At 36.8% G+C, this 23157-nt stretch overlaps 1 protein-coding gene and 1 pseudogene across 10 annotated transcripts; both read left to right on the top strand.

Annotated features, from left to right (window-relative positions):
* Positions 1-2560: 2560 nt before the first annotated feature.
* On the top strand, positions 2561-6518 carry LOC131775571 (uncharacterized; annotated as a pseudogene).
* A 3484-nt stretch (positions 6519-10002) lies between these two features.
* On the top strand, positions 10003-20171 carry LOC131775576 (uncharacterized). 10 transcript variants are annotated; one of them, XM_066165545.1, is made up of 10 exons: positions 10003-10123; positions 11128-11188; positions 11557-11636; positions 13630-13704; positions 15267-15876; positions 16011-16328; positions 16587-16697; positions 17265-17425; positions 18136-18220; positions 19046-20171. In XM_066165545.1, exons 5-10 carry the CDS (start codon positions 15291-15293, stop codon positions 19249-19251), a joined length of 1467 nt encoding a protein of 488 aa, XP_066021642.1. In that variant the 5' UTR covers positions 10003-10123; positions 11128-11188; positions 11557-11636; positions 13630-13704; positions 15267-15290; the 3' UTR covers positions 19252-20171. The 10 variants fall into 10 exon arrangements, with proteins under 10 accessions (XP_066021642.1, XP_066021639.1, XP_066021638.1 ...); XM_066165542.1 differs by lacking the exon at positions 10003-10123 and adding an exon at positions 10830-10914 and having other exon boundaries at positions 15270-15876; XM_066165541.1 differs by lacking the exon at positions 10003-10123 and adding an exon at positions 10830-10914.
* The last annotated feature ends 2986 nt before the right edge of the window (positions 20172-23157 follow it).

Here is a 23157-nt window from a genome sequence, read left to right as displayed (position 1 = left end):
CACAGAGTTCTCAAAGGCAGCTGTAGATCGCCAGTCTATTTAGGGGGCGATTTGCATAGAAATAGATTTATTTGATTGGACGCTTGTTTTCCACAGTATGACCGCATGCGTGTAAAAACGGCTGAAGTAAGTTTTCTGTTTTGAATTTAATGAAGTGGGTTTTCTGTTTTGAATTTAATGAAGTAGGTTTTCTGTTTTAAATTTACTGAAGTAAGTTTTTTGTTTTTAATTTACTTTGGGTTTAAAACAAGTTTAGCGCAAAAGGCAGTGAGCAGTTCTCGCTTTTCTAGTTGAATTTTTTCAAATAAGACGTTTTTACGTGTAAAAACAAAAGATTGTTTGAAAAGCAGCTGTAAATTAGCGTGTCATTTTTTTGGAGGAATAAAATTTTTTTATTTTCCCAGACACAAAAAAAAAACAAGAAGCATTCATTTCTGTCTCCTTTTCAGCGTTTTTTTTACGTAAATACAGCAGACTGCTTCAAAGGCAGCCGTAAATTAATTCATTAAGTGTGAATTAATTCATTAAGTGTAAAATTAAGCTGTTCTTAAAGTAAAGAACAAAGAACATGTTCCACTTGATCTAAACGAAGATCAAGTAGTTGCTGCTGACAAAGTTACACTCTCCATTTATAATGTTCTACAAAAGACTTGCAATTTTACGTGCAAAAGGTGTTGAATAAAGTAAAGGAAAAAACAGCTGGAGGTAGAAATACTTTTATCGGAGTATAACAGCTGTAACGTTGAAAGTCCTTCTGGGATTAAAAGCTAAACAACTTAGCTATGGGTAAAATGTTAAAAGACAAAATTGGCAATAAACAAGAATTTTCATTCTGGGTATTTTTTGACTTATTTAACCGTTGAAAATGAATGGAAATAATACACTACCATCAGCCATTCAGTAAAAATTATAATAAGCTAGTTGATTCAGCTGTAAATTAGCGTATCATTGGGTGGTCTTTTCTTATAGGTAGAATTTCGGTCACCTTTTCCTCAGTGTGATCGTGAATTTGACATGGAGACAGATGTTTTTACGTAAACTACAATTTGCGGCTAAATATTGGTATATTTTCATTGTGTTTCGAAAAGATGTTTAATTACGAAGAATGTCTTAACCCTATAAAAATTGATCCCTGGAAATAACCTTTCTCATAATTCTGTTGTCATTATAATATTTAATATAATATAATACATTATAATTTTTTTATAATTTTTCTATTACCAATCTTGTTTTAGTTATGACCAACCTTGACCATAAGAGTCAGAAATTTTGGTTAGAAAATGATTCTGTAAAGCGTAAACATCTCGTACTCGTACGTACTCCGCTCTGTGTATTTTAACGTGATTCGCTAGTTTAGTTTAAAAGGATGACGAAGGTTAAAGATTGACAGCTTAGTAAGCGTCACTTTCCTTCAGAGATCAGAGCTAGTCCCTGGTGTAGTAACTTGTGTAGTAAAAGAGAGAATAAAGAAAGAGTCAACTGAACAACGTGTGTTAGAAAATGACATCGAACAAAAATGAATGATTTGCTCATTCATATAATGTTCTTGAGGGGAAAGGATGTATTTTGGAGAAACTGAGCCCGGAATTAAGTCAGCGATTCTTTGTGTCCTGGTGCTTCATGCAGTTTTACATTTGTTTTACCAATCTCTGTCTTCTTCTCTCAGAGAATCTGATAAACTCGAAAGTACACATGCTTGCGGCATACATTTTCTGCAAGGACATGTTAAACTAAGAACCACTGGTGATTGTTCTGTTAACACGTGCTGCATTGATATTCAAAAATATCGAGACCAGCGTTATGGTTTGTTTTGTCTGCCCTAGCATTATTCTTGAACAGTGAATGTAGATATCATTAACAACATTCAGTTCTGTAAATCATGTCAGTTCCTTTGTCTTGTACCCAGTAAAGAGGCTTCATTGTTCTTGCGTTATACATCTATACCCAGGGAAAGTTTCTATGAAATTTGAGAGTTCAGTACTATGATGGATGGATTTTGTCTCAAACAGGGTCAGAGTTTGACGGTCCCAACTATACACTTTATCCAGAATTGTCTTGATTTCCCCCAACCCCCCCTCCATAAAACCTACCTAGGGTTGTCAGGAAATGAAGGCAACAAATTCCTGTCAAGACATCTGTGGAGATGCAAATGAAAGGAAATGCACTTACAGTGTTTTGTCATTTAGAATCGAAGAAATTGAATTTCAGTGTTTTGACTGCCTCTTACAGTATGTTTCAATATTCTTTAAAAATTATACATGAGTATAATAGTTCTGCATCTTTTTAGTGATTACATTGAGCCAAGCCAGGATCAAGCTAGTCCCCGTTAGGGAAATGACTCAAAATTTTTGACAAGTATCTTTGTTCTTTGAATAGGGAGCTTTATATTCTGATAACATATGAATTAATGTGTAGGGGTTGAATTAGTGCTGCCTATACATCTATACTCAAGGAACGTTTCCTTGACAATGTGAGAATGCAAAATCTGAGGGAAAAAAAACTTAAATTTAATCAGATCTGCTTTATTTGTTTCCAGCAGTTAGTCCTAAGTTGGTAAACCATGGATGAGCTAAATCCTGAGGAAACGCGATGGCTTGTGGTTGGAATTTGCATTTTAAAGGTTCTTACACCTGCAATTAGGAGTGTCATTGGGCAAGAAATGCGTCGATTGTATCAGAAAATGGTTCTTAAACCAACTTACATTCATTTACAAACATTCTCTTCCTATCATGAAAGATTTCCACCTTCTACTGTGGACCTTGAATATAAGAACATCAACAACAACACAAAACATCCATCTGATTGCAACTATGATCGCCGTGTTAAAGATGAACTGTCATTAGCTAAACTGTTTGTGACGCCATCCTCGTCGGGTTTCACAGGTTTTGATGAAACAATGGATTCATCTGCAGCACTCTCGATTTTATGTGCAGCACCAGACTATGTTTCTAATGGAACTAGTGTTATCGCAAGTGATGTACGTAAATTGGTTCGTAATGAATGGGGCCATTGTAAGATTGCAATTTGGACTGAAGCTTATTACCAGAAGTGTTTTCAGCTTATGAAAAAACTGATCTCAAAACTGAACCTTCCTGAAGCATCGAAAAAAGATTTTTTGAAAGACTTGCAAGAGTGGAGACAGAAAGGTGGGTGACATTAAGGAACATTTTAGTTGGGTATCTTTTGTAAAGTACGTTTTGGTGAATAATTAACACGTAGCGGACTGTGTTTGACAAAATGTTGGGATTTGTCCAACGAATATCTCTCCTTATTATTTAAGGGATCGAGATGTGTGTCGGACAACAGATCAGCAGTGAGGTGTTAAAGCTTCTTCACGAGGAAATGGTAGCATTATGGACATCTGTTGACGAAAATAAAGAATCCTAGGGGAAAAGCCACAAGGGACTAAGGGACAATCTTAGCAATTTGAGAGAGCTAGTCAAAGAACTTGAAGCGAAACATGCTGATTTGAAGAGAGGTCTAAACTTCGTTAAAGAAGATTGCTTGAAACTGAAAAAAGAAGGAGTCATTTTGTCACAAAAAATCGACAAGCTGAATTCAAGAGAGGAGACTGTCCCTCCGGACATGTCTGCGAGCAGTAATTAAGTTTTAATTGGAGTTTCAAGTCCTTTACGATGAAGAGTTGTAAAACCAAAGCTGAACAAAGTCTGATACTCCGATAGCTAGATAATGACGATTATAACGACCAATCATAACGCGTGTAGTATTCAGTTCACAACGTTATAGAAGATGGCTTAATTAGCAGCTTGAAAAGCATTGTCTGGTGCTGTTTCTTTAACTACTAAAAATGTAATAACATGGGTTGTACTTGTAATTGTTCCTTTTTCATCTTCAGGACTCCACTAGAAACTGCTCGTATTCGTTCTTCTGCTCGCATTTGTATTGTTCCTTTATGAACAATCTTTCGGAGAATGCGGCATGTTCCATTATTGGTACTCCAGGGCAGGTAGATTCAAACACCGAGATTCTTTTCACCTGTTTCATGGCACGCCATTGCTATCCACTTGTCAGTGTATTAATCCACCCTTATTATGAAAAGTTAATGGCTCCTTGATCTAACGAAATTATCACATGAATTAAGAAGCAAAGAGAGATAGAAGAAAGAACAAGAATAGCTGGTGAAAAGAGAAAACATGAAATAGTTTGGCATCAAAATTCACACTTTGACAAACGTCGTTTAGGAAACAAGTTGTTGTCAATATGTCAGTCTACACAAACTTCGTGAAGTTAAAGGATGTGGAGTCTATATTTGCGAGTCTAACGCCTTACAAATATACCAGAAGTAACTCTGTAAGCAAATTGTCAGGGGAGCCTGTTGAAACGCTGGGAGTAAGCTTGCGATGGACTGGCACTCCGTCAAGGGGGGAGTAGTATTACTCCTAGTCTGGGATAACTTCCGGCTGGTGGGGTCACTTGGCTCGAGCTCAGACTTTGTCATTGTTTCAATAGATGCATTGCGACTGGTAATTAATTTTTTTAAATTATTATTATTATCATTTTTGTCTCAGCACTGTTTTGGAAAATCTTAGTGGTTATTCTCCTCGTTGGGGTTGTGATCTTTCTGTATCAGCACTTCGCCCGTGGAACTACGCTTCGCTACTGGTACTCTAACCGTGGCTGTATACCAGGCCATAAGCTTTCGTTTGTTTTCAAGACACTTGACAGACAGGTACGATACGTACAGTTAATCTTTGAATAAATACCTCGCGGCATGATAATTTTGCGGAGCAAAGATATTATTGTTCGGTATAGACGACAGCAGAACATTAACACCGACAGAAACGTGATATTGCCACATCTTTGAAGACAATTTTCGAATTTTTAGGTTAGTCTTAGGAGTCTCCAAAGGCAGAAAATAAAAAACTTTTAGGTATGCCTTTTTAGTGGCGGGGATGAAAATGTTTTCGTTTCCGAAGCGTAGTTCTCCTTTAAGTTCTATGGTTTTCTGAGAATAATGTACCATTCGGTGTCATAGGACTGGCTATTTCTGCACCCTCTTGGGATCCCAAACAAAGGAAGGGATCTGAAAAGAGCCATTTTGGATAACAGAGCGTTTTGGGGGATACAGTTTTGTAGTTCATCACCTCTTAACCCATTAGATTCTGATTCTTTGTTCTCCCCCCCCCCCCCCCCCAGCTGCTACACATTTTCTCTTAAATTACGTGAGAGAATTTGGTGTTAGATCAAGATAACTACTTCTACCTGATAAGTTTGAGTGTTTTCATTGCCTTTCTGCTGGATAATGTATGGATATTGTTGGGAGAAGTTACATACTCATCACTTCTGGGAACTAAAGGGTTAAATGATGGCAGATCAGGAATCTAAAGCTACTTTATTCGATGATTAATAGTGTTATCTACATCTCAACTCCAATGTTTTAGACTCCAAAGGTAAATGGAGTAGAGTTTGATTGGGAGAAGTTAAAAAACAAATTGAGTTTGACATTTAAAGCCATGGATCTTCAAGGTATTTTACTACTTAATCTTGACTAATTCGTCCTTTAAGACCCAGAACAATAAAAAACGAACCGGAAATAAAATAGAGTAGTGTATTCTGAGGTTACAAAACAAAAATCATCAAAAGGGAGATTTCTCACAGTAGCACACATTACAATGCCTTAAGTTGTGATCACTGATCACTGAGCACAGAGCACTGTTGCTAATCCTGCGTAAATGAAATTACCTAACCATATTTTAGGGAACGAAAAATGATTCACTTTAGCTCAGTTGTACCGACCTGTGCTCAGGACTTAGCCAAGTTAAGATGACAGAGAAGTTATATAGAATCTGATTGCTCTTTTTCTGTAATAGGATTCATCTGCTTTGTGAATGTGAACCCGAAAAAAATTATCACATTGCAATATGGAAGTCACCAAAATGGGATTCCCATGGTTGATGGAGCTTTCTAGACTAGTAGTGTTTTGAAATGTTCTCTGTAAGACAGTTGACTTCACAGTAAGGCGAATGTACCATAGGGACGATTAGCATAAAGCTGTGGTGCTAAGATGTCAACTCCGTATTGGGGGCTATCTCGCCCACTTATCAGTCATTCTATGACTTGTTTGGGTATAACAAAAGCTAGAAAATCGATCTTTCTGACAAAAGGTGCCTTGCAGTCCACGTTTTTCTAAATAGGCACACGTGTTCCCGAGGGTGAAGCGAGAGGAAGAGTCAAGTTGTTATTCTTAAACAATTTTAAGGCTTCCTTAATCAGGATGGATGGGGAAGGAAACTCTTTCTATATTCAAAGTAATCGCTGCACTGACTCATTTCCTTTCCTCTTTTCTTTAAGGGATGCACTACTACCTCAACATAGACCGCTGTGCTTACGGGGGCGTTGTTCACGTGGCTTCTCGGTGGGATAACATTCCTCAAGTAAGAGGTCCAGAGATCTTTGCGGTAAACTCTGAGTACACTCAAGTGTACTATCACGACGACGGCGAGTGGCATCCCTATATAAGTGCAAGAGACACCCGTTATACTACCGAACATAGATAGATTAATCAGCAGATTTATTTGAAGGGGACAGAATCCTCTTAAAGAAAGCATTAATGTGTGACAGCTTAGAAAACTTTTCTTCAACTGAAATGTTGGAGGAAATTTATTGCGAGCGTGGGTTAAAAGGAAAAATCTCTAATTTGTAATGCAGATTTGAGTCCTCACCCTTTGAATACTGTGAGATTGTCCACTACTAGGCAACACAGTGAGGCAAGTAAGACAAAGCTACTTCTCAAAGGAGGATGTGGAGTTGTAGGCGCTGTAGTTATGGAAATGCAAATGTTGCAACTAGTTAAAGAACTGAGTCTTTAGAACGTTTTGACAAATTTAGGATTTTCAGGTCGTCATTAATGATTAATGCACAAATTCAGTCCTGGGGCCTTCTCTTATTCTCTCTGACATCGTCGCCTACCTCCCATTACTAAGGTTGTTGCGTGGTCCTTGCTGCTATAAATAATTAAAAACTATTCACCCTTGCGGAATTAGCTAGTGAGATAATATAGCACACAAAGACGATTTAAACTCATTTATTCCTGTAACGATTGCAATATTTTTGGCACAAGTCCCACACGAGTTGCTTGGAAATGAATAGCAAAGAACATTCGGAGTTTTAGTAGCCAATCAGAATGCATCTTTTTACGTTATCCACTGTTTTATCATATACTGATTTGACTTATACCTGGAAGGTATATCATCTTATCCTAAGAGATATCGGTTTCCAGCGAAAGTCACTTTTCTAAAGAAAAGCAAAAAGTGTTCTCGAATAAACAACGTTTTTTGCACAATGCAACTACTTTCGTAAGTGACTTCAATGTTTTCGTAGAAATCCCGTGGGGAGTGGGGGCACTAACTCATTTAACCTGAACAAGTATATGTGTAAAAACATGGTATAAAATTTCACTGTTTCATCTCTTGTACAGAGTGCCTTTCTAGACTATAAGTCTTGGTGAGGAGCCGGTGGCTTGCAGCTTGGAGTCGATATGCCACAACAGGAGCCCTTTACTATATAATGGACACGAGTTAAGGGCCTTGGCGACCCACCCTCCCCAACCAAACTTCATCAGTCCAAGTAAATTACATGAAAGAACTCTTGTACACTGTTAGAGTGATGTTTCCTTCCGAGAGATGTTCATAATAATCATGACCATTTTCATAATCATTTTCCTTCCAAGAGATGTTCATAACGACCATGATCTCTTGTTCCTTCCTACAACAGCGAGACGAAAGCGAAAATTGAAAAAGACAAATAAACAAAGAAACACAGAAATAAACATCTAACGAATTTATACTCATTGGTAAAATGCAGTCTAAAGAAATTACATTGACTGTTACTTGCAATCATTCACAGGTCAAAAATATGACGTATTTCTTTTAAAGGCCAGCTGTTTGTAAAGGAAACATTCGGTCGGGGTTTCCTAGTCTTTCCGAAAGCCAACCCAAGCCCTCGCTTTCATACATCAAGCAAGAAACTAGAACTGAGGACCTGTTGAACTGAGGTCCTGTTGAATTGAGGTCGATAGGTGTACTGGGTGGTTTTTGACTCGTATTCGATAAAGTCAGGAAGCTTTTGCATAAATGCTGATTGCATGCTTCGACAAGGCTATTTTTACTTTGATAGCAGCGACCAAATTTTCTTAACAGCTGTCCTGTGATCTTCACTAGCGACAACACCATGCTAATGCAGGAAACCGTAATTAGTTTTGAAGATATTGTGCTTACGAAACTGAAAGTAAGACTTTGCATTTCTCGATCTTCTACGCAGTCTTTAACTATTGTAAAAGAGACTTGCTTTTCAAGCAAAGGTTTTCTTCTCTAACTCTTGATTTATCGTTAGGTTTCGTAGTCTTCGACGCTTACTTTTAGTATTTTACTTTTAGGTACATAACAAACTACGCATTTTGTGGGTAATCAGCCGAATTATATTTAAAAAGCATTGTCAGATAGTTTTAAAATAATGTCGCGCCAATTAATTCATCCTAAACGCGAAGGATAAAACAAAGTAAATTATTAGAGAGATGAGAAAATATAAGACAGAAAATAATGGATTTCAGATGATCTCTTCAAGGATTCATCTTTGAGATTATAAAATGCAAACTCATGTGAAGTTATTTTTCTGTGGTTCTGCCCAAATGATCATGAAAAGGACCTCCGGCGGATAATAATCTTCTAGAATACCAAGCAAAATTTAACGATAAAACTATCTGGTTTGAAAAGCAGGATCCTTTTGTGAGAAACAGCTACTTTCCCTATGAAAAAAGTAGATACTTTGGTTCACTTTGGCTCTGGTAAACCAAATGTAGGAAAACTTAAGTTATTATTCTAAATTCTTTACTTCGTGCTGTCATCGTCCAACTTAAACTGGAGTTTTATACGCTTATGATCGTACTGCACATTTAATTTAAGCTCGTTTATTGTAGGTTCATCAATTGCAACCAGTGATTAATTGAGATCTAATTAACTTGATACGACCATTAGAGAGCACTTCGAGAAGGTAAAAGCAAAATTTTGTCTCTCTGATTCGTTCGGACCAATGAACGTATGTTAGTTCTAAAAATGAGTTCATATACAAAAGAAATTTCCTCGTGGCTGCCATTAATTTGGCAGTGCCTGTCTCACTCTGTTGTCAACTGGCCTCGCTCTGAGTCTCTAAGTTTTCTCATCACTTTCAAGTTGATTGAGTAGTTCATTAAAACTCTTATAGTTCATTTGAAACAAAGCTAGAAGAAAAATTTAAGTGGTATTTGCGTTTTGATCGTGAACACAGCTGGATTGAAGTTTTCGTATTCAACTTCCCCGCAAAGTTGTTTGTTTTGAGATTATTACATCAGTAAAATTTTAACTTTGTTTTCAGCAAGTGAAATCGTTTATGTATTACCTTTACGGTCAAACAAAATTCCTCTCTTAGTCTTCTTTATTGTTATTGGATGTCTTTGAATCATTTCGCAACAAGGAAAACTTTTGGAAAGTTTGTAAGTCAGTTAGCCATGAATGACTCTGTGGTTATTTAATTAGTTGACTTGAGCGACGCATTATTTTTATATTGCAATTGAGACTTGCTTTCAAGCAAAATTCTTTTTCTCTGACTCTTAATTTATCGAAAGACTTCGTAGTCTTTGTCAGTTACCTTAAATGCTTTGCTTTTGGGTACATAAGAAACTACGCATTTTGTGGGCAATCAGCTGAATTATATTTAAAACGCAATGTCACATAGTTTTAACATGGTGCCGCGCCAACTGATCCTAAACGTAAAGGATACAACTAAATAAATTATCAGAAAGATATAAAAATATAGGAGAGAAAGTATTCCACTAAAATATATGCGTGGATTGCAGGTGAACTGCTTCAAGGATTCATCTTTGAGTTAAGAATATGCAAACTCATGTGAAGTTATTTTGCTATGGTTCTGCCCCGATAATCTTGAAAAATGACTGTCAGCAGATAATTATCTTCCAGAATACTAAACAAAATTTGAGGATAAAAATCTCTGGTTTGAAAAACAGGATCCTTTCTTGAGAAACGGCTGCTTTCCCTGTGAAATTAGTTTCCACTTTAAGTCAAGCGTTTGGAAGAAGGAATTTAATTTTTCATACAACAGAGTTAACTCGGTAAGATGCAAATTGTTATTTTTTTATTTATTCTCACTGTTATGCACCGACCGTTCAACTATCACGCGATAGAAATCTCGAGCTTCTAATCTAACTGTTTTAAACAGAGTTACATCTAAGAGTTAATAAAGCTTCTTAGGAAGAACCCAATCAAAAATAAAAAAGAAAGAAAGGAGGCATGGAGATCTGACTCGGGTATTTCATCATTAAATATCATTATTGTAGTCTGTAATGTTTTTCGTCTGTGAGACATTATACCTTGAACAAATTAGCGGAAAGACCAAACTTGAAGGATTCAATAAAATATATTTGATAAGAAAGCTGGTAAAATACAAGGGAGAGAATAATCAACCAAAATATTGACATGGATTAAAGATGAAATGTTTGAAGGATTGATCTTAAAGCTTTACGATATGCAAAAACTGTAATGTTCTCATTTTTTTAGCTTTGTGGGGTTCTTCCCAAATGGTCATGCAAAAATATTTTCCGCAGAACTGATCTTTTACAATGCCAAATACAGTTCAACTATAAAAATATCTGGTTTGAAAAACAGGATCCTTTTGCGAGAGATGGCTGATTTCTCAAGCAAAAGTCATTTTCTGCTTTAAGTCGTACATTCAAAAGGAAGACTTAAATTGTACAGACACCACAGTTGAATGAGTTCGATGCAAATTTTTATTGTTTCATTTATTCTCACTGTTACGCACCGACCGTTGTTTGGAAAGAAAAAGATCCTGAAGAACTTCTGTCTGATTGTAGATTGTTTGCTGGTTTCAGGAAAATTTTGACAGGTGTGACTCACATACAAGTAATATCTATAGATCGTGTTTAGTGTTGCATACCTTAACCACGTGCACTTCTACTGCACACGTAACTTATTAGTCTGGTAATCAATCCTAGTAATCCATTTAAAAGAATGGAGAAAGTGAGAATATATCAATTCTATATAGTGCACCACTCTCTCTATTTCACCGTTTAATACTAATTGTGTTTCTCTTTTTCAGAAATCTTGACATCATCCCTTTCTTGCATGCCACATATTGAAGGAAGAAAATTCAATTAAAGGTATGTAGACATCCAGTTTGCTCACGTGACCTATGAAGTCCCTTCGTTCAATTTGTATATTTGGGTTTCCAGTTGAATTTCCATGTGATCAAAGTTCTACTCTGCATGCGATCTTGCGATAAGGAACTTGATTTAAACTCACATTGCTGTCCATGAGAAGAGTTGACCCGAAGAAAGAGCAGGTACAGACAAAATAGTAAAGTTATTCACTCCGTAACTTTAACTTTAACTTTAATAACCCGTTGTTGACTTACGGTATTTCTCTCGCGTAAATGCGTATGATTACGAATACTTTAACACAAGCCTTTGAAAATAAGTGTATGGTGAAGATATACTTGATACATAAGCTACTTTTTTTCTTTTTTCAGGACGATTGCGTCGCCTCTTCACGAGCTCCGGGTGTAATTATTTCGTTTGAAGGACCGTTCTCGAGAAGATCATGTGAAGGGTAAGAAGATTCATGAAATATGAATTGATGCGCACTAAAAGGTCACTTTATTTAAATTTCATACTTTAGTAAGAGTCTGTTTTGTACTCAGACCAGTTGTTTTACTACCAGCAGTCGTTACTGATCTAGATTAAAGGGACAGGGAAATGCTTTAGTTAAGATTGGAACACGTAATGCGTATCAGTGAGGGCGGAAATTGCTGTTTTCGTAGGCAACAGGAAACTGAAAGCGAAACCCTTTCTTCGCAGTTCGATTTCCGTCGCTAGAGAATGACTTGCCTTCTCCAATTCAATATGTTTTCCGAGAACTCGAGTTAGGCATTATTTATCGATGATATTTTTTCGACAAAATTATTGTGCCTTTAAATTCAATCTGATAAACCATAGGACAATTGTGACCACAAGTAATGTTTGGGACAAATCGTCCAGTCTTAGTTATAGTTAACTAATTTTCCAAAAAATGTGGCTCTTATTTGGTGCATATAAGCAGATAAATCTAACAGTGCTAAAACATAATATTAACAGAGAGGCTTTCTTATACAGAAAACCCAAAAAGATAGGGAATATTTCCATAACAAATAACCATGGAAGAGGGTGGGATGGAAAGAAAATGGCGACTGAGGTTCAGTGTGCACTGAAGAGGCTATTGAGCATTTGTGCTTCAGCATATAGCTTTACTTCACTAGTAACAGGAACCACTGAATAGTCTGCAGATGTTAAATTTATGCAACAGCCAATTCGAAGCTAAGTTTCCCAAAGACTATCAATATTTTCCTTCGCAGTTTGTCGAATGACATATTTACATATTAGCTTTCCTCAGTTTCCAGTTTCAACCTGCTGACTGAAGTTAGCAGACACATACAGTATCCATGAATTGATATATCTGAAGGTTTTACCATTATAGGATTCCTCTTGAGTTCAATTATTTTCCAACAACCCCTTTTGAGCATGATCGAGTGAAACAGCCTTATGTTGTTTACGTCTTTCAGATTATCCTAAAGCTTTCTTCAGTTTATTACACTTTTCAATAGCAACAATTACTGCCTTAACCCTTTAACTCCCAGATCCAATTTGTAATTCTCCTTACTGTCAGTCATGCAATTCTTATAATGTTAGTTCATCGAATTTAGCATTGGATCAACTAATTATCCCCGAATTGATATTTTTCTTAAATCTTGTCACTTATTTGGTTGATAACATATTTATATTGTAAGGTGAAATTTGGTCTTGGTCACTCATGGGAGTTAAAGGAATAAATATAGCACCTTAAATGGAATTTTTGTGACTGTCAATATCTCTCACATTTGATTAATATTTACCGTAGTTAGTCGGTTATAAGGCGCACCGTTTTTTTTCAAGAAATTCCTAATTTCTACTAAAAATTACAGCCAAAGTTTGGGTGCGTCTTATAAGCGAATATTTTCCCGAAACAATTTTTTTTGATCACAGTTACTGGTACGATTTCAAGCAAATAAAATGACACACACACATTGACTTTTATGAATATGGTGGTTCTGAAAAGACAAGCGAAGTCAAATTTGCATAGATGTGATACGTACTCGAGAGCACGTGCCTAGTAATTTGATACGTCACAAAACGAAACGAAAATAAACAAGCGAAGAGGTAAATACCTTCTTCATCCTTTCAGCCTTTTTAGTGCACTGAGACCTGCATTCTCGGCGGTACATCTTGTTTAATCAAGGCTTTTGTTTGTGTGCGTGGTCGCGTGTGCGACAATTCTGCTTTTGTTGATTAACGGTAAACTAAAATCAATACGCGACTTTTTCGCTTTTTTGTAAGTTTATGAAAGAATTTACAATAAACTTGACCGATCTTTACTCCCCAAACAACGGTGCGCCTTATAACCAAGTATTTTAGCGATTTTCTCAGTTTGAAAACATGCAATAATGAAGTTACCGAATTGGGGGTGCGTCTTATAGCCGAGTGCGCCTTATAACCGAATAACTGCGGTATTTCATGTTTTTCTTTTCCAGTAATTATTACATGTCCATCATTTTCTGACTGCTCATGTTGTGATTTTTTGAAGGCAGGAAATCTAAACAGGATAGGTATATATGTTTTTTTTTCCATTTTTTCCCTCTTTAAATATGATACATATATGTAAGGATTTTTTGTGTCTTATTCTCATGAGAATGAAAAATGTTCATGTTATTATTTTCTATTCTCTTTTTTTCATGAATATTATTTTGCTTTGAATATGAAACATAGTGGTAAAGTAGCAAGATGGGTCACTAATTAAATTTGCATCAATCTTTACCCAGTGGTTCAATCCTTTGAATTTATGCTCAGGAGTATAAATTGGATGTTGTCATCCTTCACTAGTGCTTGACACCATGTCTTATTATGTTGCACCTGGCAGCTGAAATGCATCTAATGATTAAAAAGTTGCTTTGGTCGTTACAGGTGTAATGACCAATGTAGGATGCAACTGGTCGCTGTAATGCAAGGTTCTGTATTTGTGACCCTCCATATGATTTTTGGGAGAAGGGTGATAGCAAGCTCACAACATACTTCTACTTAAAAATATTTGTGTTTATAATTATCAACTTCCTGATTAGCAAAAACAAAGTTGGAACATGTGGCTGCGAATGAGTTCCATTAGGATTTAAAGCAGACACTTTAATTACTTTTTTCAAGTGGAGGTTACTTTTGATGATGTTTGTAGCATGTTGAAGCACAAAATCTTACTCAGTGCTGGAAAAATTGTGACGATTGTGTAAACAATTCAACATGTTCAAGATATTCATAAATTGCCATTACATATAGCTATTAATTATAGCAGCCAATTTGTTCAGTTTCTGTAAAAGTATATCTCATCAGATGACCAGATTGACTTTTAGGGGATGATAAAAATAATGAAAACCATCATGGCCCACATCATTTTACAACTGCTTAAATGGTGAAATTTAAAAATTTTCATATCCGTCCCAATCATGGATTTTTGGAATAAGAAGACCCTAAATTGTTTAAAAAATTGTAATCTGAAAGTTGACTTTGTGGGAAATGGCTAAGAGAGACTGTTTATTTTCGTCCAATGAAAAGTGTGTGCTTATTTAAACGTTGAAAATGAATGGAAATAATACACTACCATAAGCCATTCAGTAAAAATTATAATAAGCTAGTTGATTCAGCTGTAAATAAGCGTATCATTGGGTGGTCTTTTCTTATAGGTAGAATTTCGGTCACCTTTTCCTCAGTGTGATCGTGAATTTGACATGGAGACAGATGTTTTTACGTCTGCACTCACAGTGATTTGTCATTTAGAATCGAAGAAATTGAATTTCAGTGTTTTGACTGCCTCTTACAGTATGTATCAATATTCTTTAAAAATTATACATAAGTATTATAGTTCTGCATCTTTTTAGTGATCACATTGAGCCAAGCCAGGTCAAGTAAGTCCCCATTAGGGAAATGACTCAAAATTTTTGACAAGTATCTTTGTTCTTTGAATAGGGAGCTTTATATTCTGATAACATATGAATTGATGTGTAGGGGTTGAATTAGTGCTGCTCATACATCTATCAAGGAAAGTTTCCTTTAAAATGTGAGAATGCAAGAATCTGAGGGAAAAAACCTTAAATTTAATCAGATCTGCTTTAATTGTTTCCAGCAGTTAGTCCTAAGTTGGTAAACCATGGAGAAGCTAACTCCTGAGGAAACGCGATGGCTTGTGGTTGGAATTTGCATTTTAAAGGTTCTTACACCTGCAATTAGGAGTGTCATTGGGAAAGAAATACGTCAATTGTATCAGAAAATGGTTCTTGAACCAACTAAAATTCATTTACAAACATCCTCTTCTTATCATGAAAGATTTCCACCTTCTACTGTGGACCTTGAATATAAGAACATCAACAACAACGCAAAACATCCATCTGATTGCAACTATGATCGCCGTGTTAAAGATGAACTGTCATTAGCTAAACTGTTTGTGACGCCATCCTCGTCGGGTTTCACAGGTTTTGATGAAACAATGGATTCATCTGCAGCACTCTCGATTTTATGTGCAGCACCAAACTATGTTTGTAATGGAACTAGTGTTATCGCAAGGGATGTACGTAAATTGGTTCGTAATGAATGGGGCCATTGTAAGATTGCAATTTGGACTGAAGCTTATTACCAGAAGTGTTTTCAGCTTATGAAAAAACTGATCTCAAAACTGAACCTTCCTGAAGCATCGAAAAAAGATTTTTTGAAAGACTTGCAAGAGTGGAGACAGAAAGGTGAGTGACATTAAGGAACATTTTAGTTGGGTATCTTTTGTAAAGTACGTTTTGGTGAATAATTAACACGTAGCGGACTGTGTTTGACAAAATGTTGGGATTTTTCCAACGAATATCTCTCCTTATTATTTAAGGGATCGAGATGTGTGTCGGACAACAGATCAGCAGTGAGGTGTTAAAGCTTCTTCACGAGGAAATGGCAGCATTATGGACATCTGTTGACGAAAATAAAGAATCCTGGGGAAAAAGCCACAAGGGACTAAGGGACAATCTTAGCAATTTGAAAGGGCGAGTCAAAGAACTTGAAGCGAAACATGCTGATTTGAAGAGAGGTCTAAACTTCGTTAAAGAAGATTGCTTGAAACTGAAAAAAGAAGGAGTGATTTTGTCACAAAAAATCGACAGGCTGAATTCAAGAGAGGAGACTGTCCCTCCGGACATGTCTGCGAGCGGTAATTAAGTTTTAATTGGAGTTTCAAGTCCTTTACGATGAAGAGTTGTAAAACCAAAGCTGAACAAAGTCTGATACTCCGATAGCTAGATTATGACGATTATAACGACCAATCATAACGCGTGTAGTATTCAGTTCACAACGCTATAGAAGATGGCTTAATTAGCAGCTTGAAAAGCATTGTCTGGTGCTGTTTCTTTAACTACTAAAAATGTAATAACATGGGTTATACTTATAATTGTTCCTTTTTCATCTTCAGGACTCCACTGGAAATTGCTCGTATTCGTTCTTCTTCTCGCATTTGTATTGTTCCTTTATGAACAATCTTTCGGAGAATGCGGCATGTTCCATTATTGGTACTCCAGGGCAGGTAGATTCAAACACCGAGATACTTTTCACCTGTTTCATGGCACGTCATTGCTATCCACTTGTCAGTGTATTAATCCACCCTTATGAAAAATTTAAGGGCTCCTTGATCTAATGAAATTATCACATAAATTAAGAAGCAAGGAGAGATAGACGAAAGAACAAGAATAGCTGGTGAAAAGAGAAAACATGAAATAGTTTGGCATCAAAATTCACACTTTGACAAACGTCGTTTAGGAAACAAGTTTTTGTCAATATGTCAGTCTACAAAAACTTCGTGAAGTTAAAGGATGTGGAGTCTATATTTGCGAGTCTAACGCCTTACAAATATACCAGAAGTAACTAGGCACTTTGTAAGCAAATTGTCAGGGGAGCCTGTTGAAACGCTGGGAGTAAGCTTGCGATGGACTGGCACTCCGTCAAGGGGGGAGTAGTAATACTCCTAGTCTGGGATAACTTCCGGCTGGTGGGGTCACTTGGCTCGAGCTCAGACTTTGTCGTTGTTTCAATAGATGCATTGCGACTGGTAATTAATTTTTTTAAATTATTATTATTATTATTTGTGTCTCAGCACTGTTTTGGAAAATCTTAGTGGTTATTCTCCTCGTTGGGGTTGTGATCTTTCTGTATCAGCACTTCGCCCGTGGAACTACGCTTCGCTACTGGTACTCTAACTGTGGCTGTATACCAGGCCATAAGCTTTCGTTTGTTTACAAGACATTTGACAGACAGGTACGATACGTACAGTTAATCTTTGAATAAATACCTCGCGTCATGATAATTTTGCGGAGCAAAGATATTATTGTTCGGTATAGACGGCAGCAGAACATTAACACCGACAGAAACGTGATATTGCCACATCTTTGAAAACAATTTTCGAATTGCTAGGTTAGTCTTAGGAGTCTCCAAAGGCAGAAAGTAGAAAACTTTTAGGTACGCTTTTTAGTGGCGGGGATGAAAATGTTTTCGTTTCCGAAGCGTAGTTCTCCTTTAAGTTCTATGGTTTTCTGAGAATAATGTACCATTCGGTGTCATAGGACTGGCTATTTCTGCACCCTCTTGGGATCCCAAACAAAGGAAGGGATCTGAAAAGAGCCATTTTGGGTAACAGGGCGTTTTGAGGATACAGTTTTGTAATTCATCACCTCTTAACCCATTAGATTCTGATTCCTTATTCTCCCCCCCCCCCCCCCCCAGCTGCTACACATTTTCTCTTAAATTACGTGAGAGAATTTGGTGTTAGATCAAGATAACTACTTCTACCTGATAAGTTTGAGTGTTTTCATTGCCTTTTTGCTGGATAATGTATGGATATTGTTGGGAGAAGTTACATGCTCATCACTTCTGGGGACTAAAGGGTTAAATGATGGCAGATCAGGAATCTAAAGCTACTTTATTCGATGATTAATAGTGTTATCTACATCTCAACTCCATTGTTTTAGACTCCAAAGGTAAATGGAGTAGAGTTTGATTGGGAGAAGTTAAAAAACAAATTGAGTTTGACATTTGAAGCCATGGATCGTCAAGGTATTTTACTACTTAATCTTGACTAATTCGTCCTTTAAGACTCAGAACAATAAAAAACGAACCGGAAATAAAATAGAGTAGTGTATTCTGAGGTTACAAAACAAAAATCATCAAAAGGGAGATTTCTCACAGTTGCACACATTACAATGCCTTAAGTTGTGATCAATGATCACTGAGCACAGAGCACTGTTGCTAATCCTGCGTAAATGAAATTACCTAACCATATTTCAGGGAACGAAAAATGATTCACTTTAGCTCAGTTGTACCGACCTGTGCTCAGGACTTAGCCAAGTTAAGATGACAGAGAAGTTATATAGAATCTGATTGCTCTTTTTCTGTAATAGGATTCATCTGCTTTGTGAATGTGAACCCGAAAAAAATTATCACATTGCAATATGGAAGTCACCAAAATGGGATTCCCATGGTTGATGGAGCTTTCTAGACTAGTAGTGTTTTGAAATGTTCTCTGTAAGACAGTTGACTTCACAGTAAGGCGAATGTACCATAGGGACGATTAGCATAAAGCTGTGGTGCTAAGATGTCAACTCCGTATTGGGGGCTATCTCGCCCACTTATCAGTCATTCTATGACTTGTTTGGGTATAACAAAAGCTAGAAAATCGATCTTTCTGACAAAAGGTGCCTTGCAGTCCACGTTTTTCTAAATAGACACACGTGTTCCCGAGGGTGAAACGAGAGGAAGAGTCAAGTTGTTATTCTTAAACAATTTTAAGGCTTCCTTAATCAGGATGGATGGGGAAGGAAACTCTTTCTATATTCAAAGTAATCGCTGCACTGACTCATTTCCTTTCCTCTTTTCTTTAAGGGATGCACTACTACCTCAACATAGACCGCTGTGCTTACGGGGGCGTTGTTCACGTGGCTTCTCGGTGGGATAACATTCCTCAAGTAAGAGGTCCAGAGATCTTTGCGGTTAACTCTGAATACGCTCAAGTGTATTATCACGACGACGGCAAGTGGCATCCCTATATAAGTGCAAGAGACATCCGTTATACTACCAAACATAAATAGGTTAATCAGCAGATTATTTGAAGGGGACAGAATCCTCCTAAAGAAAGCATTAATGTATGATAACTTGGAGAACTTTTCTTCAACTGAAGTGTTGGAGGAAATTTGTCGCGAGCGTGGGTTAAAGAAAAAATCTCTATGTGCAATGCAGATTCCGGCGAGTCCTGACCCTTTGAATACTGTGAGATTCTCCACTGATAAGCCACATAGTGAGGCAAGCTCAGACACAGACAATTGTGTAAGACAAAGTTACTTCTCAAAGGAGGATGTAGAGTTGTAGGCGCTGTAGTTATGGAAAAGCAAATGGTGCAACTAGTTAAAGAATTGAGTTTTAATAAATACACTATTTTCAGGTCATTAATGATTAATATACAAATTTAGTCCTAGGTTCCTCTCTTCCTCTCTCTGACATCGTCGCCTACCTCCCATTACTAAGGTTGTTTTGTGGTCCTTGCTGCTATAAATGATTAACAACTATTCACCTTAGCGGAAATGACTAGTGAGATAATATAGCACACAAAGACGATTTAAACTCATTTATTCCTGCAACGATTGCAATATTTTTGGTGCAAGTCCCACACGAGTTGCTTGGAGATGAATAGCAAAGGACATTCGGAGTTCGAGTAGCCAATCAGAATGCATCTTTTTGTTTCGTTTATCGAATAGGCGTTGCCTCTTGTTGATAGATTTACTTAATGACAAGAATCGTGATTGACATTAATTCTATAGATTGATTTAAAAGCGTTAGATTATTATGTTTCAAGTCAGTTTTTCAGCGGAATCGAAGTGAGAAAGAAGTCATTTTGTTATCATTTTTTCTGTCTCTAAATCCGCTTACCTGGAGAATCTGCTAACCTGTAAAGTGAGACTGTTGTAACGACCCTCCACAGAAGTAAGTTTACAGTGAAGTTTTTTAATTTAGCTACGAGATTACGACTTGATTTGCGTTTGTTCTAATTGCGAATTATAAATTTATTTATTTTGAATCGAATAATTATTAAAGCTTGGCTTGATATTATGCGGTTTGTGGTGATCATACTAAACATCAACGCACGCAAGGCCTGCGGCCACGACACCATAACTCCGCGGCTTCTTAAGGAATCCGCTTCTGTGATATCTGGTCCACTAGCAGAGTTAATGAATGAATCGATCAAACAATGTAAATATCCTTCTCGATGGAAAATGGGGCAGGTAACACCTCTTTTCAAGAAAAATGATGAATTGAGCAAAGAAAATTATCGACCAGTTACTGTTTTACCGGCCCTAAATAATGTTTTTGATAAACTCCTTGCTTCTCACCTAGACCAGTTCTACACTGAACTATTGTCTGACTACATCTCAGCGTATAGGAGACACTATAGCTGTGAAACCTCGTTAATGAGGTTAACAGAAGATTGGAAGCGTAGTCTGGATAACAAACAAATTGTTGTAGTGATATCAATGGATTTATCTAAGCCTTTTGACACCATACCGCATGGACTTTTGCTGGCTAAGCTGAAGGCTTATAGTGTCAACAGAAGAAGTTGTATGCTTCTTAAAGATTACTTACACGGTAGGATGCAGCGGGTGAAAGTAGGTGATACAAGCTCTGATTGGCAAGAAGTCAGGCGAGGAGTACCTCAAGGCAGTGTTCTTGGACAAATGTTTTTTAATATTTTCATAAATGATTTATTCCTTCAAATTAAAACTGTACAATTAAATATGTATGCAGATGATGGTCAACTCTACACTGCCGATACGGATCCGGTATCTTTGGAAAGGCGTATCTCGCGTGAGGTAAGCTCAGCAAATGCCTGGTATGAGATCAATGGAATGATAACAAATCCCAGCAAACACTAAGGGATGATACTAGGAAAAACTGATCATCAGTTTAATTTCTCAGTAAATGACTCAGTGGAACTTTTTGGCGTTACAATTGATAAAGATCTTACGTTTAAGCAACATGTGTCCTCTATATGTAAAAAGGTAAACAATCAGTTTAGCGTTATGACAAGGTTCGGCAAACTGATGTCTACTGAAACCATGCTACGTCTTTATAAGGCATTTATACTTCTTCACTTTCATTATTGTTCTATGGTGTGGCATTTCTCTAGTAAGCAAGATTCTGATAAATTGGATCTTTTAAACAAACGTATTCGATTTATTTTCAAGGATTTTAACTCTGAATACAATAATTTACTTAAAAGGGCAGGAACTGTAAACCTTAAGGACAAGCGTTTACAAAACATGATTCTTACTATTTTTAAATGTCTAAATTTTTCTGATTATCCAAGATATTTAAAAGATATGTTTCGCTTGCGCTCTAGCACCTATTTTTTAAGAGGACATAATATACTCTGTTTGCCTAAACCATTGACCACTTCTTATGGTGTCAATTCCTTTAGTTACTTAGCAGCAATATCTTGGAATTCTCTTCCTGACCATCACCGCACTATTTCTGATTTGACTTCTTTTCGACGACTGTTATCTACTTGGTACAATAATTTACTTAAAAGGGAAGGAACTGCAAACCTTTCTACATCAAGATAATTTGCTAGTTAGTTTTCTAGGTAGTTAGTTATCCTATTTGTTATAGAATTAATCTTTTTATTATAATTATTTATTAATTTAGTTTGCTCGAAGATATTAGCACCCGAGGGCTACACAGTAAATTCGAGGGTAAATAAAGTGTATTGATTGACTGATTGATTGATTTGATCTAACCAGTTCCGAGTAAGGAAACACTTTTTACGCTATCCACTGTTTTATCGTATACTGATTTGACTTATACCTGGAAGGTGTATCATCTTATCCTAGGAGATGCCGGTTTCCAGCGAAAGCCACTGTTCTAAAGAAAAGCAAAAAGCAATTTCAATTAAACAATGATGTTTGCACAATGCAACTATTTTCGTAAGTGACTTCAATGTTTTCGTAGAAATCCCGTGGGGAGTGGGGGCACAAAGTCATTTAACCTGAACAAGTACGTGTGTAGAAACGTCGTTCACTGTTTCATCTCTTGTACAGGGTGCCTTTCTGGACTATAAGTCTTGGTGTGGAGCCGGTGGCTTGCGGCCTGGAGTCGATATGTCACAACAGGGACCCTTTACTATATAATGGACATGAGTTAAGGGCCTTGGCGACCCACCCATCCCAACCAAACTTCATTATTCCAAGTAAATTACTTGGAAAATGAAAAGAAAACTTGCACATTGTTAGAGTGATGTTTCCTTCCAAGAGATGTTCATAATAATCATGATCATTTTCACAATAATTTTCCTTCCAAGAGATGTTCATAATGACCATGATCTCTTGTTCCTTCCTGCAACAGCGAGACGGAAGCGAAAATTGAAAAAAACAGATAAATAAACAAACAAAGAAGTAAATATCTAACGAATTTATACTCATTGGTGAAATGCGGTCTAAAGAAATTACATTGACTGTTAGGGACTTGTCAGAAATTAGCAGGGGGGGAGGGGGGGTGGAAACAGAGGGGGGGTCACAACTTTTTGAGCCTCAGAAAAGGGAGGGTCATGAAAAATGGGCAGTTAATAGGGGGAGGGTCATGCAAATATATGCCCGTGATCATGTAGAGGTTCACCCACAGAAGAAAAAGGAAGTTCTTTATTTGGCAAAAAAAAGAGAAAAATACAACGGTTTACGGAACGTTATGGATATAAACTGTGAAGTACTATAGCAAGAATTTAACAAACATGTACTTTTCATTTATAACAATGCTATATAGTCTTATTGAAATTATGAATAATGTTGTTATTAATAATGTTAGTAGAGTTCTGGCTATCCTATTCATCACTGTCTTCAGCATCACCATCAATGCTGCTGTGAGAATCTTGATCATCATCATTTATCTCATCAGCATTGATACAATCACTTTCATCGTCATCATGATTTTCATTTAACTTGAAGCGTAGA

Source organism: Pocillopora verrucosa, chromosome 4 (genome assembly GCF_036669915.1).
Source record: "Pocillopora verrucosa isolate sample1 chromosome 4, ASM3666991v2, whole genome shotgun sequence".
Taxonomy (NCBI): Eukaryota; Metazoa; Cnidaria; class Anthozoa; order Scleractinia; family Pocilloporidae; genus Pocillopora; species Pocillopora verrucosa.
The sequence above is the reverse complement of the archived record's forward strand: the minus strand, read 5'-3'. Positions and strand labels throughout refer to the sequence as shown.